Source organism: Punica granatum, chromosome 8 (genome assembly GCF_007655135.1).
Source record: "Punica granatum isolate Tunisia-2019 chromosome 8, ASM765513v2, whole genome shotgun sequence".
NCBI classification, from domain to species: domain Eukaryota; kingdom Viridiplantae; phylum Streptophyta; class Magnoliopsida; order Myrtales; family Lythraceae; genus Punica; species Punica granatum.
Window position 1 is genome coordinate 1921901 of NC_045134.1, and position 15546 is coordinate 1937446.

At 43.0% G+C, this 15546-nt stretch overlaps 4 protein-coding genes across 4 annotated transcripts; 3 read left to right on the plus strand and 1 right to left on the minus strand.

Annotated features, from left to right (window-relative positions):
- Positions 1-2088: 2088 nt before the first annotated feature.
- On the plus strand, positions 2089-6959 carry LOC116187997 (heat shock cognate 70 kDa protein-like). Its single transcript, XM_031517078.1, has 3 exons — positions 2089-2443; positions 2572-4389; positions 4473-6959. Exons 1-3 carry the CDS (start codon positions 2230-2232, stop codon positions 5855-5857), a joined length of 3417 nt encoding a protein of 1138 aa, XP_031372938.1. The 5' UTR covers positions 2089-2229; the 3' UTR covers positions 5858-6959.
- A 289-nt stretch (positions 6960-7248) lies between these two features.
- LOC116187764 (RING-H2 finger protein ATL32-like) lies at positions 7249-7713 on the plus strand. Its single transcript, XM_031516693.1, has one exon. It carries the CDS (start codon positions 7249-7251, stop codon positions 7711-7713), a length of 465 nt encoding a protein of 154 aa, XP_031372553.1.
- Positions 7714-8208: 495 nt separating this feature from the next.
- LOC116187998 (geranylgeranyl transferase type-1 subunit beta) lies at positions 8209-11398 on the minus strand. Its single transcript, XM_031517079.1, has 11 exons — positions 11019-11398; positions 10536-10611; positions 10300-10358; positions 10057-10196; positions 9713-9768; positions 9553-9629; positions 9349-9394; positions 9038-9162; positions 8839-8906; positions 8669-8756; positions 8209-8563 (listed from the first exon to the last, which is right to left on the minus strand). Exons 1-11 carry the CDS (start codon positions 11250-11252, stop codon positions 8399-8401), a joined length of 1134 nt encoding a protein of 377 aa, XP_031372939.1. The 5' UTR covers positions 11253-11398; the 3' UTR covers positions 8209-8398.
- A 15-nt stretch (positions 11399-11413) lies between these two features.
- On the plus strand, positions 11414-14242 carry LOC116187999. Its single transcript, XM_031517080.1, has 9 exons — positions 11414-11615; positions 11746-11807; positions 12073-12163; positions 12333-12419; positions 12566-12619; positions 12733-12917; positions 13379-13461; positions 13544-13644; positions 13758-14242. Exons 1-9 carry the CDS (start codon positions 11568-11570, stop codon positions 13962-13964), a joined length of 918 nt encoding a protein of 305 aa, XP_031372940.1. The 5' UTR covers positions 11414-11567; the 3' UTR covers positions 13965-14242.
- The last annotated feature ends 1304 nt before the right edge of the window (positions 14243-15546 follow it).

Consider the following 15546-nt stretch of genomic DNA (forward strand, 5'->3'; position numbering starts at 1 on the left):
TGCTAAATTCGTTACTGTAGCCTTCTCATCAAGCTGACCCGTCGAAATTAGGTTAAGGCGAATTTCTGGAACATGCCTCACCTTCTTCAGAAGCAACTTGCAGCCAAGCTCGGTTTCTAGACAGATATCACCAATACCGACAATCTTGTATGACTGTCCATTCCCCATTCTCACATAACCATAGTCCCCGGTAGTGTAAGATAAGAAGAAATCCCGATGAGTAGTGACATGAAATGAGGCACCTGTATCTGCAACCCAGGTAGAGTCCTGACAAGTGAAATTCACATAGGCTTCATCACAAATGATATAGGTCTCTCCATCAGATGCCACTGCTGTAGTGCCTTCTTCCTTCTTACTCTCACCGTTGCCATTCTGATTTTTCTTCAGAGCTCTACACTCCCTTTTGTAGTGTCCCTCTTTTCCATAGTGATAGCAAGTGACCCCTTTTCTCATATTCGACTTTGATCTACCCCTCGATTTGCCACGTGAGTTACTATGCTTGGAAGAGAAATTTCTGCTTTGACTTCTCCCCTGTTGCTCAGTAACCAAAGCTTCAGACTGAATGGAAATTCCCGTGCCTTTCCTTCTAGTCTCCTCATTAAATAAACTATCTGTCACCGTGGCCAACGATAGCTTCCCGTTTGGCGCAGAATTGCTTAATGCAACCACAAGTGTGTCCTAATTATCTGGTAGAGTCCCTAAAAGTAGACAAGCCTGCAACTCATCGGGTAATATTATCTCCAGGTTCGTCAACTGGTTATAATATCCTGGAAATTACTCATGTGCATAGCCATATCACCTCCATCCTGGTAACGAAGATGAACCAGCTTCTTCATGAGAAAGGCCTTATTTTGCGAAGTCTTCCTCGCGTAGAGATTTGTCAATTTATCCCACAAAGTTTTCGCATTTGTCTCCTGAGCAACATGATGATAAATACTATTGTCTATCCACTGCCGAATCAAACCAATAGTCTTCCGATTTGTGCGTTCCCAAGCCTTGTCATCCTTATCTTTGGGTTTCGCGGAATCCCCTTCAATGTGATCGTACAAATCCCTGCAAAATAGAAGATCCTCCATCCGAGACTTCCATATAGAGTAGTTGGTTGCATTCAACTTGAACATAGATCCTGCAGACTCCTCCATCTCGAAAACACCGAAAAAAACTCAAACTTCTCTAACTTGGCTCTGATACCACTTGTTGGGAATGGATGTACTCAATCAAACAATAACGCAACGATTAATCTTTCTCCCCTACTAGTGTAATCGAGATAGGAACTAATCAAATCAACCAACAAGGAGTAAAGTAAAAGAACACCAAGAATTTTACGTAGAAAACCCCGATGTGGGGAAAAACCATGGGACCAACTCCGAATCAACAATCCACTATGAATGAAGGTTATACAATGTCTTTCATCAAGGGTAAACCCTTGGATCACCAAAACTCAAGAGAAACACTCTCTTGGATCACCCAAACACTAAATTCGTCACCCACACCAGGTGGTTCACAAAGTCAGCTGAAATAGCACCTACAGAGCTCGAATAGAAATTCTGACCGTTTAGAACTTAGCCCCACATGTTGTGAAGCTGCTGTCAAAATTTCGTCCCAATCGGAGTTCGTTTGACGTCCCGATCGAGGTTTGCTCTCCAGCTGCGCGCTGTCCCTGTTGATCCGAATTCTGCTCTGTTCTTCTCTGTTATTCTGTGCTGATCTGCTGCTACAATTCCTCAGCTGGTTTGTTGAAAAATAAACCCTAACAAAAGTGGGTTTTTGAGCCAATTAAAGCCCGATAAAAACCCAATATAATTTGAGCCCAATTTCCTCCAAATTGGAGGGATACCCAACACTTCTCTTGTATTATTTTGTAAAACACGTTGATACGTGAAAAAGACGCACCAGACAAGATCGAACGGATCACTACTCTCTGCAGTCAAATCCTTCGAACTCATTTTTATTCATTTTTATGCCTTGAAGATCTGCTAACTCTTTTACTTCACCCTTCCCTCTATTTTTATTGTGTCGAAGATTCTTAAAGAAATATTAATACAATGCAAAAAGACATAATGGCAGCACAACCCAGGCAGAGTTGACTCTGTGAAGTCTCGTTAAGACCAAGCCTTGTTTGATCCGTCTGGGCACACAGTTTAGCAAACACAACAGGAGTATCTGCTAATCCTGTTAACATGTTCCAGGACTTACATCGGAGAGCAAAGAGCACGTATAACATCGTCAATGGCGCAGATGTTTGATGAACCGGTTGTCGGGATTGATCTTGGGACCACTCATTCGAGTGTGGGAGTGTGGCGAAATGGACATGTGGAGATCATCCCCAACGATCAAGGTAACAAGAGGATGCCGTCATATGTCGCTTTCACTGACACCCGGAGACTCATCGGAGATGCTGCCAAGAACCAGGCCGCTATGAACCCAACCAACACAGTCTTTGGTAAAGATTTATTTGGCTCCTCTATGAAGTTCTTGGATCAGTTTGTTATTTTCAGATGGGGTGCGCTGCTTGTCCATTGACATTTCCTGGAAAGCAACTTACAAATGATCAAGATGTTCTGTCTACAGGGGCAAAGCTGCTGGTTGGTAAGAGATTCAGTGACCAGTCGGTCCTAACTGATGCGGTGCTCTGGCCTTTCAAGATCGTTGCCGGTCCGCGTGACAGACCCACAATAGTCATCAACTACAAGGGTGAAGAGAAGCGGCTTTTTCCTGAGGAAATATTGTCTATGATCCTCGCAAGAATGATGGAGACTGCTGAGGCTCACCTTGGCGCCACTGTTGAAGGAGCTGTAGTCACGGTCCCGGCGTGCTTCAACCACTTTCAGCGACAGGCTATTAAAGATGCAGGACAAATCGCTGGCCTTAAAACTGTACGCATTATAAGCGAACCAACTTCAGCTGCAATTGCTTACGGCCTTGATAAGAAGGGGAGTTTTGCTGACGAGAGGCACGTATTGGTTTTTAACCTTGGTGGTGGCACGTCTGACGTATCACTCCTGAGCATCATGTCGGGAATTCTTGCAGTGAAGGCTACTGCTGGGAATGCCCATATTGGAGGTGAGGTCTTTGATAACAGAATGTTGCGCCATTTTATCCAAGAGTTCAAGAGGAAGCACAACAAGGACATCAGTGGAAATCCCCGAGCTCTCAGGAGATTGAAGACTGCCTGTGAATCGGCAAAGAGGACTCTCTCTTCGAGTACGAGTGCTTCTATAGATATTGATTCTCTACATGAGGAAATTGATTTCCAGTCTGTGATTACACGGAGCAGGTTTGAGGAGCTTAACATGGATCTCTTTGGGAAATGTATGGAGCTGGTTGAAAAGTGCTTGAGGGATGCTAAGATTGACAGAAGCGTCGTCGATGATGTGGTCCTTGTTGGTGGGTCCACCAGGATCCCAATGGTACAGCAGCTTCTACGGGAATTTTTCGATGGGAAGGAGCTCTGCAAGAGCATTAACCCTGACGAGGCTATGGTTTATGGAGCAGCCGTTCAAGCTGCGATACTGAGTGGAGAGTGTAATGAGAATGTCCAGGACATGCTGCTCTTAGATGTGACCCCCTTTTCTCTTGGTCTCGATACTGCAGGAGGTGTGATGACGGTCATGATCCCGAAAAATACCCCTATTCCCATATGTAAGGAGCAGGTCTTCTCAACTAGCTCAGACAACCAAGAATCTTTCGTAATCTCGATTTACGAGGGTGAGAGAAGAAGTAACAACTTTCTGGGAAGGTTTGAGCTATCAGGGATTCCTCAGGCACCTAAGGGCATTCCTCAGATTACGGTCCGCTTCAGTGTTTATGCTGATGGTTTCTTGTATGTCTCCATGGAGGACAAGACAATCAGTAATAAGGCTACTTTTAGTGTTGTTGATCAACGAGGTACATTGTCCAGGGAAGATGTCGAGAGGATGGTTCGGAATGCAGAGAGGTACAGGGTTGATGACGATGAGTACAAGCGGAAAGTCGTGGCCAGGAACGCTTTGGAGACCTATGCTTACAGAATGAAGAGCGCAATCGAAGATAATATGTATCATCCCGAGCTACCACCCACAGTAAGGAGGACAAGTGTGAATGCTATTTGCCGAGCTATTGAATGGTTAGAGATGAATCAGCTAACTGAGGTGGATGAGATTGAACAGAAGATGAAGGAGCTAGAAAGAATCATTGAGACAATGAGGGTCATGGGGCCTGTGGTAGGTGTTGATTTTGGCACCAGTTACTCGAGCGTAGGAGTCTGGCATAACGATCATGTGGAGATTATTGCCGATGAGCAAGGTGAAAGGAGGATTCCAAGTTATGTTGCTTTCACGGGGACCCGATGTTTGGTTGGTGACGCTGCCAAGAGGCAGGGGACTATTAACCCGATTATCACAGTATTTGGTAAAGAATTTGAAATGTCTTTCTTTTGTTAAGTCACTTTTTCTTTCACTCTGTCTCATCATTTCCATGGTTTCATGCAATAGGTCCGGAGCTGCTACTTGGAAGAAGATTCAGCCACACTTCGGCTCAAAGCCAACGGAAGCTCTGGCCATTCAAGGTTGTTACCGGTCCTTCTGGGAGACAGCTGATAGCTGTCAACTATAAGGGCGAAGAGAAGCACCTTCATCCCGAGGAGATCTCATCTATGATCCTTGCAGGGATACGGGACATCGCAGGGGCCCACACCGGCTCAACCGTCAATAATACGGTTATTGCTGTCCCTGCTTCCTTTGACCGCTCTCAGCGAATCGCTGCAAGAGATGCTGCCCGCATTGCTGGTTTCAACGTAATGAGAATCATCAATGGATCAGTTGCTGCAGCCATTGCTTACGGTTACAGCCTCCACAGAAAGGGGACAGATCTGGGCCCAAATAATGTTTTGGTCTTCGATCTCGGTGGAAATACTCTTGATGTCTCAGTTTTAACCATTGAAGAAGGTGTAGTCGAAGTGAAGGCCACTAAAGGGGAAAACCATCTAGGAGGGGACGACATTGATAACAGAATGGTCGATCATTTCGTTCGGGAGTTTGAGAGCAAGCATAACAAGAATATTAGAGGAAACATTAAAGCTCTAAGGAGATTAAGGAATGCCTGCGAGAGTGCAAAGAGGACCCTCTCATTGGCTTCTCGGGCTACCGTGTTGATTGATTTTCTATATGAGGGTGTCGATTTTTTCTCCACAATCACCCGTGCAAAATTTGAGGAGCTCAACATGGAACTCTTTATGAAGTGCATGGATGTCGTTGAGAAGTGCTTAAATGATGCTGAGGTGAATAAGAGTAGCATCGACGATGTTGTCCTTGTCGGTGGTTCAAGCAGGATCCCGAGAATGCAGCAATTGTTGCAGGAATATTTCGATGGCAAGGAGCCCTGCAGGAGCATTAATCCCGATGAGGCTGTCGCTTACGGCGCAGCTGTTCTTGCTGCGCAGCTGGCTGGAGAGGCTGACGAGAAAGTGCAGGACATGCTGCTCCTGGATGTCACTCCTCTGTCTCTCGGCCTAGAAAATCCGGGAGGCATCATGACTGTCATGATCCCGAGAAATACCACCATTCCTACAAAGAAGGAACAGGTCTTCTCGACACATTACGATAACCAAGAGAGTTTCTCTGTCAAGGTCTACGAGGGTGAGAGCGTAAGGACGCGTGACAATGACTTTTTGGGCGAGTTGGTTCTTTCTGGGATACCCCCGGCACCGATGGGACTTCCACAGATTCACATCTGCTTTGATATTGATGCTGTTGGCAATTTACATGTTTCAGCAGAGTTGAAATCCGCCAAAAAAAGGGCTAAGATCAATATGAATGATGGTAGAGGTGGGTTTTCAGACGAAGAAATCCAGAGGATGATTCGGGCTTGGTCCGCATGAATCAAGGAGAGGATCAAATCGTCGATGGAAATGAACTTCAAAACGCTGTTTTTTCGTCGCGAAGGATCACTGAAGTGCAAAGCTGGTTCTTATTTCGAAGGCTTTTTGGAGGCTGAGAGACGAATACTTGCGAGGATGCTGAGAGGAATTCCCTGATGGATAATTAACGCCACAACCGAGATTCATGCGTTTTTTTTTTTCCTTTTTTTTTTTTTACGGAAATTTCCTTGGGATGCAAAGGAGTATGAGGCTGGAAAACATTACCCAGAATTTGTGTGCTGCATCTATCTAGAGGATCAGTCGGGTAGGATAAGAGAGTCGGGCCGTTTCTGTAATAGAAAATGATCCGCAGTACAGGAGAAAAACAATCAGGATTGAGGATACAAGAGATGAATCCTCAGATCAAGGAGACATAAAGAACGTACAAACCGAGTATCGGGTGACCCAGTTCCTCCTTTGTCATCATCATTCGACGGTTGTACATGGAGGCGAATTACTAGCGCTGGTATTAGTATTGAAGATGTATATCATAGCTTCAGTTGTCAGAGTCCATAGCCTAAACTTCTTAAATCACATCCAGTCAGATAAAATTGATTCACTGCAGCATCTGCTCTAATTTATGATCCATAAGCGACTATCAACAGTTTGTTTATGAGTGAAAAGACAAACTTGACAAGATTGAATGAATCAGTATTCCAGAATCAGAACGAACGGTTTAAGGTGTTGCTGATTTGCAGAGACTTGGCAGATCCCTCGAAGACGTGCTAATTGATCTGTGTGCTGCAATTCGATCTATCCTTCCTCCGCGCTATCACCTTGTTTTCAGCATATCTTTGTCTCTTCGGGAAAAATATGTAGCTATGACCCTTTCAATCATACATAACAGTTGTGCCACAAGCATAGTCTCAGGAAGCTTTTTCACATATCAATACCAAGTCTAAGAATCAAACAATTTACTGATTTTCGGCGAGCTGAATGTCCAGGTAGCTCTTCAAACTTCAAAGGGCTTCCATTAACGGAACTGATACGATACTGAAAGTCAAAATCGATATCGAATTTTCTATCAAAAGGGGCAATTTTCAACCACGCCTTAGTATTGTATACTAATCACTTATCATTATCTTATCTGGGTAAACTCCACATATCGCGTTGCTTATCATTAAATAAATAAATAAATACGACTAAAGAATCTTTTTGGGGGGGTCGATACTCTGGCAATAATGTACTAATTAATGAAACAAAGCTGTCTGATCCAATCCAACGATTTTGTAATTGGAACAGATGCCAAGCTGCCATAATGTTGTTTATGTCAACTCTTTAAGTTGAAGACTTCTTTCCTGTCCCTAACTTCCCATGTATGGCCACTGTCTGCAGCTCTTCCTCAGTCTCAGATGAGCTTTTCAAGCTCCTCCTTCGCGATCATAGCGATCGTATTGGGGATTGTGATTGCGGTACTCTACAACTATGTCTTCTCACGGTTATGTCCACGCAGAAGGCCTGATGGCACAAGCCAGAACCAGCCTCTTGCAGACCTGGAGAGATCAGGGTCGTGGAGTAGTTCCGTATCTGCTGTCATTCCGTCGTGCAAGTATTCCGGTGATGCCAGGTTGAGGACAAAGGACAAGACCTGCTCGGTGTGCCTGGCTGAGTTTCAGGATGGGGAAGACATGAGGCTCCTGCCCCGGTGCTCGCACTCATTCCATGTTTTGTGTATCGACATGTGGCTCTACTCCCATCCTGACTGCCCGGTATGCCGTACAGATACAGGCATCTCTGTCCCTCTCAGTTGTCGCCTTCAAACTGAGTCGAGTGAAACCTCTCGCTCAATGGTTTCCTCATTTGGTTCAAGTCCTTGATTCAGGTCCAGCGCTGGCAACTCATCATTCATGCCCTACGTTATTAGTTCATGCTACTTGACTTCGAACTATCTCGAGTTGTACGAATCCTTGAATTTCTTATGCACCACAGAAAGGAAAAGAACTGACAGAGAGGTGCTAGACAGCCATGCTAAGTCCCAGCTACTCAATCTCAGGCCGATGATTGTTCGATCTTACTAGGATTTTTCAAGCTTGAGCCGTGTAGCATGGCTTAAGAGCGACATCAGGGTACTCTTATATCATCAAACTTATCAAATACTTGTAAGTCAAAATTAAAAAATTCCTACATTATGAAGTTGTTGCAATTCTTGCAGTTGACTCCAGCCTAAGATCAGAACTCAGAAGGATGATCAGAGATTGAGCTCAATTCCAAGCTCCAATTTTGCAAGTCTTGCTGAGTTCAGGACTGAAAGTACTCAGCTCATAACACCGATAGATCGTAAACACGCGACCTTCAAACACACAAAGTAGAGCTCTCTGGAACTGAAAATTGCCTTTCATTGGTCTCTTCTATCATGTGTACATAACGAGAGATACTACGAAATCACACAATTATGCAGCAGGGCTTGCAGCAGCAGTTACTTTTCATTCGATTAACACGAGCAAATATTTGGTCCTCACTAGCCCGAAAAAAATCTCAGAGAATTGCAATAATGAAGAGTACCTAGCTGAATGTTAACTCAAATTCTATCAAGGCAATTTCTGTTATCCCGAGTTCGACGTGAAATGGGTTCAGGCCTGGTTCTTCCAAAAGGCTGAATGCGGTGATGCCATAGTAGGAGTGGTAGAGATCTGGTAGATCTCCTGGGAATTTACTGAAGCCACCAAACTAAGACGACACACGAGAATCAAAATCACAAACTCCAGTTGATCATAAATGTATTCTAATATGGATTTCGATACGAAAGTCGATAAATGCAGGAAACAAGAATACCTCAGACTGACACGTTAGCAGAAATCTCCGCAATGATCTCTTGTCTATGAGCCAGTAACCACCCAAAGTCCTCAGAGTAGCTCCGAGCCTATAACAGAAGATCATTAGGATTTCATCATACAACAGTCATTTAGAACCAAAGTACAAAAAATTTCCGAGTACGGGCATACCAGAACGCATAACATGTGTCACTAGGTTTATTTGGTCTACCTTGGAGGCCACCATCAACGAACTGCCTCTGTATCACATAAAAAATAGAGAAAAATCATAAGATAGCAAAATATACGGTCCATCAAACATTAAGAAAAATCTTCAAGCCATTAAAAGAAGCCGTGGAGTGCATATCTCTGGAGATATTATATATAGTACCTGCAAGCTCCAATCCACCAGCGAGGGGATATCAATTATTGAAGCTTGTTCATTGTCATGCAAAACATTTTCTTGGATGAAACCCATCAGTCTGAGAGATGCAACAGCACAATATGTAGCACCACCTGTGCCACTAAAGTATTTAAATTGGTAATTGATCAGAGTGAACCCAGTAGAATGAAGTTAACCCAAGAAAAAAAAAAATTGTGCCGGTTGGAACTTCCATTTGATAATCAGCACTTGCATTTACTTCAATTCTGAAAGACAAGTATAGAGAACTAAATAAGACTATATATACTGATATGACTCACCATGAGATTCCGAGTCCGGAATTAACCCAAAACCACCATCATATGACTGTTAAGATAGGAGACAAATATGTGAGAACAAACGGGGCAGATATATTCAGCTGCTGTCAGAGTTAATTGAAAAACTTGCTTTTGACAATTTTGAAACAGAAAGAAACTGAGAATGATAACTCGAAGAAGGAGCAGTACAGCAGTTGAAGGACCAACCTGGCAATTTAATATGTAGTCTTTGGCCTTTTCTCTATCCATTCCACTCCAATCCCCCAACATAAAACATATGGCAGCTGAAACATTAATAAAGCAAGTTAAGCACTGCCAATGAATATCTCTGCTCGTGGAGTTTAAATAAATAATTTCACTCTCTTACCGGCACAATAAATGAAACGGAGATCTGTTTCTGCTCCGGTATGGATGGGCATAAAGCTGAGAATGAAAGAATAATGGTGCTAGTAAAGAAGGATTTCGAGCAGAGCTGATAAAGATAACATAAATGGTACCTGAATTCAAGAATTAGAAGAATAACAAAGTAATACTTCTATTTCATCTAATTTATGCATCCCTAACTGTGCATTTTTTCCCTCAAGTACATTTATTCAGGGGTACACCACGAGGGAGAGGAGTCGGGTGCCGCAAGTATACAATAAAGCATGCAGATTTCTGCAGTCTCATTGAAAGAAACCAAAAAAACATCTTGAGAATTGTAGTTCGTACCTCCCATTGGTCTGTTGAAGATTTTTCATTGATTTTAAAATCACTTCATAGTCCAAATTTGATAGACTATAACCAACAATTTTAAGTATCGCCAAGGCACAGTACGTGCTCGCCAAGTGGCTTCCATTGTGAATCAAAACCTACAAGCAGATAAAATATGAGTCTTATGCTCAAAAAACAGAAAAGCAAACCATCAACTGTCCGTAATGGTCTTTTCTAGTAGCAAAAAAACCACTTGCTCACCCCATTCTCTTCCAACGGAAACTGGGAACTCCTCGAACCATGGAACCCATAAAATTCTCCTGCACCACAGAGGAACCGTCTGATCTCATTTTGCAATGAAATTAGAACTTTCAAGGCAAGGCCAAGAATATAGAGACAACTCTAAAGAAATTAAATAAGACTGAAACTAATCGGAACCCGCCGTAGTTCTCACACTAAGTCATGCCAGTCAAGTGTCTTAGCACACGAGATCATACCATTTTGCAGTTCATCTTTCCTCCTTGGATAAGCTTGCAAAGATAAAACCCATTCGGCAACCGCATCCTTATCGACCTGAACGATAGTAAAGCATTGAAACCAGACTAAATTCTAGTTTTCTCCAATGTGGGGATGATAGGATCCAGCAGTAAATGAAATATCACATTACAAAAGAAATTCATAGCCAGAATGCTGAGAATTAAACCGTTCTCCTACAAATAGAAGCATTTTTTATCATCAAACTACCGGAAGAACTCGAAAAGTTATTGAGATCAAGATCAAAATTTCATTTTTTTTTCCTTAACACGTCTCATTCATTTCAAAGAGTTCAGGATGTAAAGAGTTTCAGCTATGAATAGTGAATACTGCATTTGAGCTAAGAATATCACATAAAGTGTAATCTCTTCAAACTTAAAATAGAATCAAGATCAAATTTTCCCTTAAATTTGAGAAAGACTAGAGAGAGAGGGATGAAGCCTTACACGATCGAGGGCATTGAGGAGGTCGAGGCCGGAGATGACGAAGTAAGCGAGGGTGAGGCGGTTGATCTCCTGGGACTGGTAGTGGTGCGGCAGCATCTGGTACATCATCTCCAGGTACGCGACATGCTTCTCCCGGTCGAAGAAGCTCCGGGCAGGCGGAGGGGACAGAGAAGCGGACGGAGATGGAGGGTCGGAGAATGTCTCCTCCTCAGCTCCTGCTTCCTCCGTTGCCATGGCTCTGCTGAGAGTACACACCCCACGCCACGCAAGGAGATTCCTAGATCTGAAGCTCTCGAGGTTGACGACGAAGCAACTGGGCGGGCTTGAAGGCCCAATGACAACCTCGGCTCAAACAGCAGAACCTCCGGCCCACTTCTCAATCGAACCGACAAGTTCGCCCCTTTCCGACGAGAAAGATAAAGTCAAGGCGCCGCCTTTTGGAACCGGTCTTAGTGGGAAAGATAGAACGGTGAGCCGCGTCGGAAGCATTTCGTCGAGCAGTTGGTATGCGAGCAAAGTGACGCTTACTGGGAATTTGGGACCGTCCCCATGAAAGCCAACAAAGCAGCGGTCCTTACAGTAGCTGAGAAATGCAAGGTGAAATCTTTCTCCTCCCAACGAACTCTTCCGTTTGTTTTTGTCGGTAAATGGGCATTGTGATCCTTCCCCTGCGCGTGATTGTTGAATCGGTATCTTGCTTGGTTCTTGTCTTTCAATGATTTCGCAGAACATATTGGCTTCGAACTGGCAGTGTCACCTCAGCACCATCAAAGCGGACGCCAAAGGAAGGTGACTCTTCTGCCCCACTGTTCCTTTTTCTCCATAATCCTGAAGAACACTTTTCTTATTACTATCTTGAAGTGTTTTGCTGTTGCGGGTGCTTAACTGCATTGAAATCTATGTCTAATGGACGGTTTGATGAATAACATGACGGGATATAAGGAATCCTCTGGCTTTAATCTGTTCTCATAGCACTGATACAGATGAGCGTGAATGTGGAATGTCATTGAAGCATTGAAATGGCGAATTAATTTTAAGCATGCGCTTGTTTCAGCAAAGGGGAGATATACACATCGAAGGTTAAGTATATAGTCAAGAGAGGGAAGCCCTACGTTTGGGTTCCAGAAAGCGATGCACACAATGTGGTGAGCATTACTCTCTTTCTAGTTCGATTTTGTGTTAGTGGTTTTCTTACCCATTGTCTAGTTCTCAGTTTTGTTAATTTCGACATAGTAATGAGAAGCATTCTCATGATTTTCACTATATCATCTAATCATCACGTATGCTGATTTAGAACGTACTTCCTTCTTGTAGAATGCCATCATCGACGAGCGAGGTTCCTTGGCAATTACAACCCCATTCCCTGGTCCACTGGCGCATCTTCTTAAATCCGTTCAAAAGGTAAGTTCTTTTGGTCTTCCGTTTTTCTGAATGGTCATTCTTCTTTGTGGATGCATCAAATTGCTACCAGCGATGTAATGCATATTGAAGCTCAACGAGTGGGGCGCTAACTCTACCGCTTAACCTGTTTATTTGCTATGGTGCAGTTGCCATCTCGGATAGCTCTCACTGGTGATGTCGTGCTTCTGAAAGAAAAAAAGGTTAGTTTCTTGTTCTATTTGTGTGGAAACTGACATATTGGTTGCAACAATGTTTGGACATATACGGGAGAATCTTATACTTATTGGAGGAAATGTTTTCGATTTGCTCACAGGCCCAGCTGGCAACTGAAAAGTTAGAAGCACTTATACTTTCCGAACAAAAAGCAGTTAACGAGCTCAGTTATACAGTTCGTGGCGTATTAAGTTCAACTAATCCTGTATTTACATCTCGGTCAGAGAACCTTCAGGGGCTAACAGACGGTGGTGAAAATTACAATATTTACAAGTTTGATTTGAGGTAGGCATTCGTCTTCACTGTTTTAACTGTACCTGTGACCACTTGTCTTTAGCTCGAACAGGCAAGAGCTTAGTTTCTATCAGATGATCTGACCAAATGATATAAATAAACAAATTCACGAACTCTTTATTTGGTTTGGTCATCAAGCTATCCTATCGACCTTTTTAGGTTTTTGATGACCTGAAATTGTGTACTTTGTGAATTGCATATATGGTGCTGTATTATGGTGAAATAGTATAATCACAACTTATGTCTTTTTGTTTTCGGCTTTGTTCGGTGAGAAACCCTACTGATACGAAGGTGAATGTCAGGTTACTTGAGGTTCCAATATTTTTGCATTAGGATTGATCTTAGACTCTTAGTTACTAATGTCAATTTGGTATAGTTATACTTTCCTCCAAATCGTAAGCAACAATGTTCTCACCTATTAATGGCTTTTGATTCACCAATATGTCCAACAGATCATGCACATATCTCAGCGGCACTGGAGGAACTCATGAGATAGATTTGGGGGAGCTCCAAACATCAAAGGCAGATTCATTAGGTAAAATTCTTCGGTAGTTGCACTGCTCGGTCCAGTGTGATGCATCCATTGAAACGTTCTGTTTTACTTGTGTTGTGTGTAGCTCCTTACTCTGCCATGCTCATTGATGGAATCAATCAAAGCGAATCAAGGAGAAGGGCCCTGGTGCTTTTCTGCTTCACCTACTTGAATGCACGTGTTAAAGTAAGTTCCTGGGCGCATTATCGTGTTTCTAATGGTAAAACTGGGTAAAGCAGTGTTGGGGCTATTATTTTGAGCTGACCTGAGGGATTTCTTTGTGTTGGTCTTCTCTCTAGGATGCCTATATTCTGTCTCTGGACCGCAAGGGCACAGATGTCCTTGGAAAGGTCCCCAATCCCACATCAAACGAGCAATTCCAATGGAAAGAGTTTCGCTTCACTTTCAAGGAAGAGGCACCTGATGTGGAGGCCCTCTGCTGCCAGCTCGTGGAAATGGAAGAGGAAGCCATCAAGAAGGTCTCGAGCTACAGCGGCTTAGGTTGAGCTTAGCAATAGCACATCAGCTTTCGAAACCATAGCTTCATTAGTTTCTATTCTTGAGTCTTGGGGAGATTTGGTTTCTCGAATTGTCTCCTCCATTTTCAGAACAAAATGCCCATCCATTCTATCGAAATGTGTTGAGAAAGTGCTTTTAGCTTGTGTTTCCCGAGTATTACCATCGCATAGTCTGAGCGAAATACAATGTTGTATTGGGCAATAAGTTTGTTTGTGTGCATCTCTTGTTGTTTTTATGATATGGTAGTGATGATTTCTTCATAAAATATCACTGTCAAGTGTCACTGGCTCGATTTTAACTGAAAATTTAAAAACTTACTTAGGGAGGAAGCTGCGCTAACCCAAGTTTTGACGATGCCTCCATTGCTTGTGTGGAGCTCACAGCCCTGTCGCCGAGTTCTTAATCACTCACAAAAGAGTTCAGATTCAAAAGGTCAAACCTTGTTAGACAAGAAAACCAATGCTGCTGAGAATGTGATACAGCTTCCAAGCCGGTTCTCAGCTTCAAAGAAATGCCGAATGCAGATTAATGGGACGGAGCTCAAAACTCCACATCACGGGCCACGAGAAGCAGGCATCGACAGAGCTAATTCACTCTCGGCCCATGTGGGCCCAGTTATGCCACAAGGGCCCATTACCCCGTATGTCCTATTGCAGTATATTTATGGTGGTCCCCGTTTGATAAAATGCGATATCCCCATGAATTATTTTATCTTACGGCAGCAGGACCACTTCATCCCTAAATCGAGTTGCACGCATAAAAGGTGTTGAACAGCTCCCGTGGAATCTCTTCGGAGAATCTTCATCAAGTGTCAAGTATGGTTCGTGTTCAGACAGATTAACACGTCAAGGCATAAAATCTTTTGGAATCGGTGACTTTTAATCTTAGAGTACATATAATATAAATATAGAGCGTGCCTGACCTACCTAGTAGTGTGTAATGAGGGATATCTCATCAAATTATAGAATGTTCTCCAGCCTTAGATTCCACAGTATAGAGAATATTTTGGGTCCAGGATGCGCTATTAGTCCGTTTTAGCCAGCGATGGCTTGTAATTGAATCAAAGCAAGGAAAAGTAAGAGCCGTACCATAGTCCAGGATCAGATAAGAAGCATGAGGCTGATTCTTCTGCTTTATGACCTAATATCTGTTTTCTTTGATATGAGATCGATTAATGAATCATGGAGACATGTGCTATATGTATACAGATCAGGCAGCCGAAGAAAAGCTTTATCAAATCCAAATTCTGCATGCAATTCTCTCTCTCTCTCTCTCTCTCTCTCTCTCTCTCTCTCACGTTTATATATATATATATATATATATACATCTTCCATTTTTCTTGTGTATTATATCTTATATACTTTACTATATATATATATATATATACGTATATCTTGAGAGAGAGAGAGAGGAGGAGGGAGAGGGGCAGAGAAATGAGATGATGGGTGAAAAAGCTGCAAAACCCATGCTAAGCTAACTTTACACCACTACATGGTAAGAAGGAAGGGGCCCTTACTGCTTTTTGCATATTTTTTGCATGAAAATGAGTAAAAGAGACACACAAATATT

Coding starts and splice junctions, on each gene's coding strand:
- LOC116187997 (XM_031517078.1), top strand. CDS start 2,230: ATGGCGCAGATGTTTGATGAACCGGTTGTCGGGATTGATCTTGGGACC. Junction 2,444..2,571: donor CCCAACCAACACAGTCTTTG/GTAAAGATTTAT, acceptor TTCTGTCTACAG/GGGCAAAGCTGCTGGTTGGT. Junction 4,390..4,472: donor CCCGATTATCACAGTATTTG/GTAAAGAATTTG, acceptor TTCATGCAATAG/GTCCGGAGCTGCTACTTGGA.
- LOC116187764 (XM_031516693.1), top strand. CDS start 7,249: ATGAGCTTTTCAAGCTCCTCCTTCGCGATCATAGCGATCGTATTGGGG.
- LOC116187998 (XM_031517079.1), bottom strand. CDS start 11,252: ATGGCAACGGAGGAAGCAGGAGCTGAGGAGGAGACATTCTCCGACCCT. Junction 10,359..10,535: donor GAAAGATGAACTGCAAAATG/GTATGATCTCGT, acceptor TCTGTGGTGCAG/GAGAATTTTATGGGTTCCAT. Junction 9,395..9,552: donor ACTACATATTAAATTGCCAG/GTTGGTCCTTCA, acceptor CTATCTTAACAG/TCATATGATGGTGGTTTTGG.
- LOC116187999 (XM_031517080.1), top strand. CDS start 11,568: ATGAAAGCCAACAAAGCAGCGGTCCTTACAGTAGCTGAGAAATGCAAG. Junction 11,616..11,745: donor CAGTAGCTGAGAAATGCAAG/GTGAAATCTTTC, acceptor ATGATTTCGCAG/AACATATTGGCTTCGAACTG. Junction 12,420..12,565: donor TTCTTAAATCCGTTCAAAAG/GTAAGTTCTTTT, acceptor GCTATGGTGCAG/TTGCCATCTCGGATAGCTCT.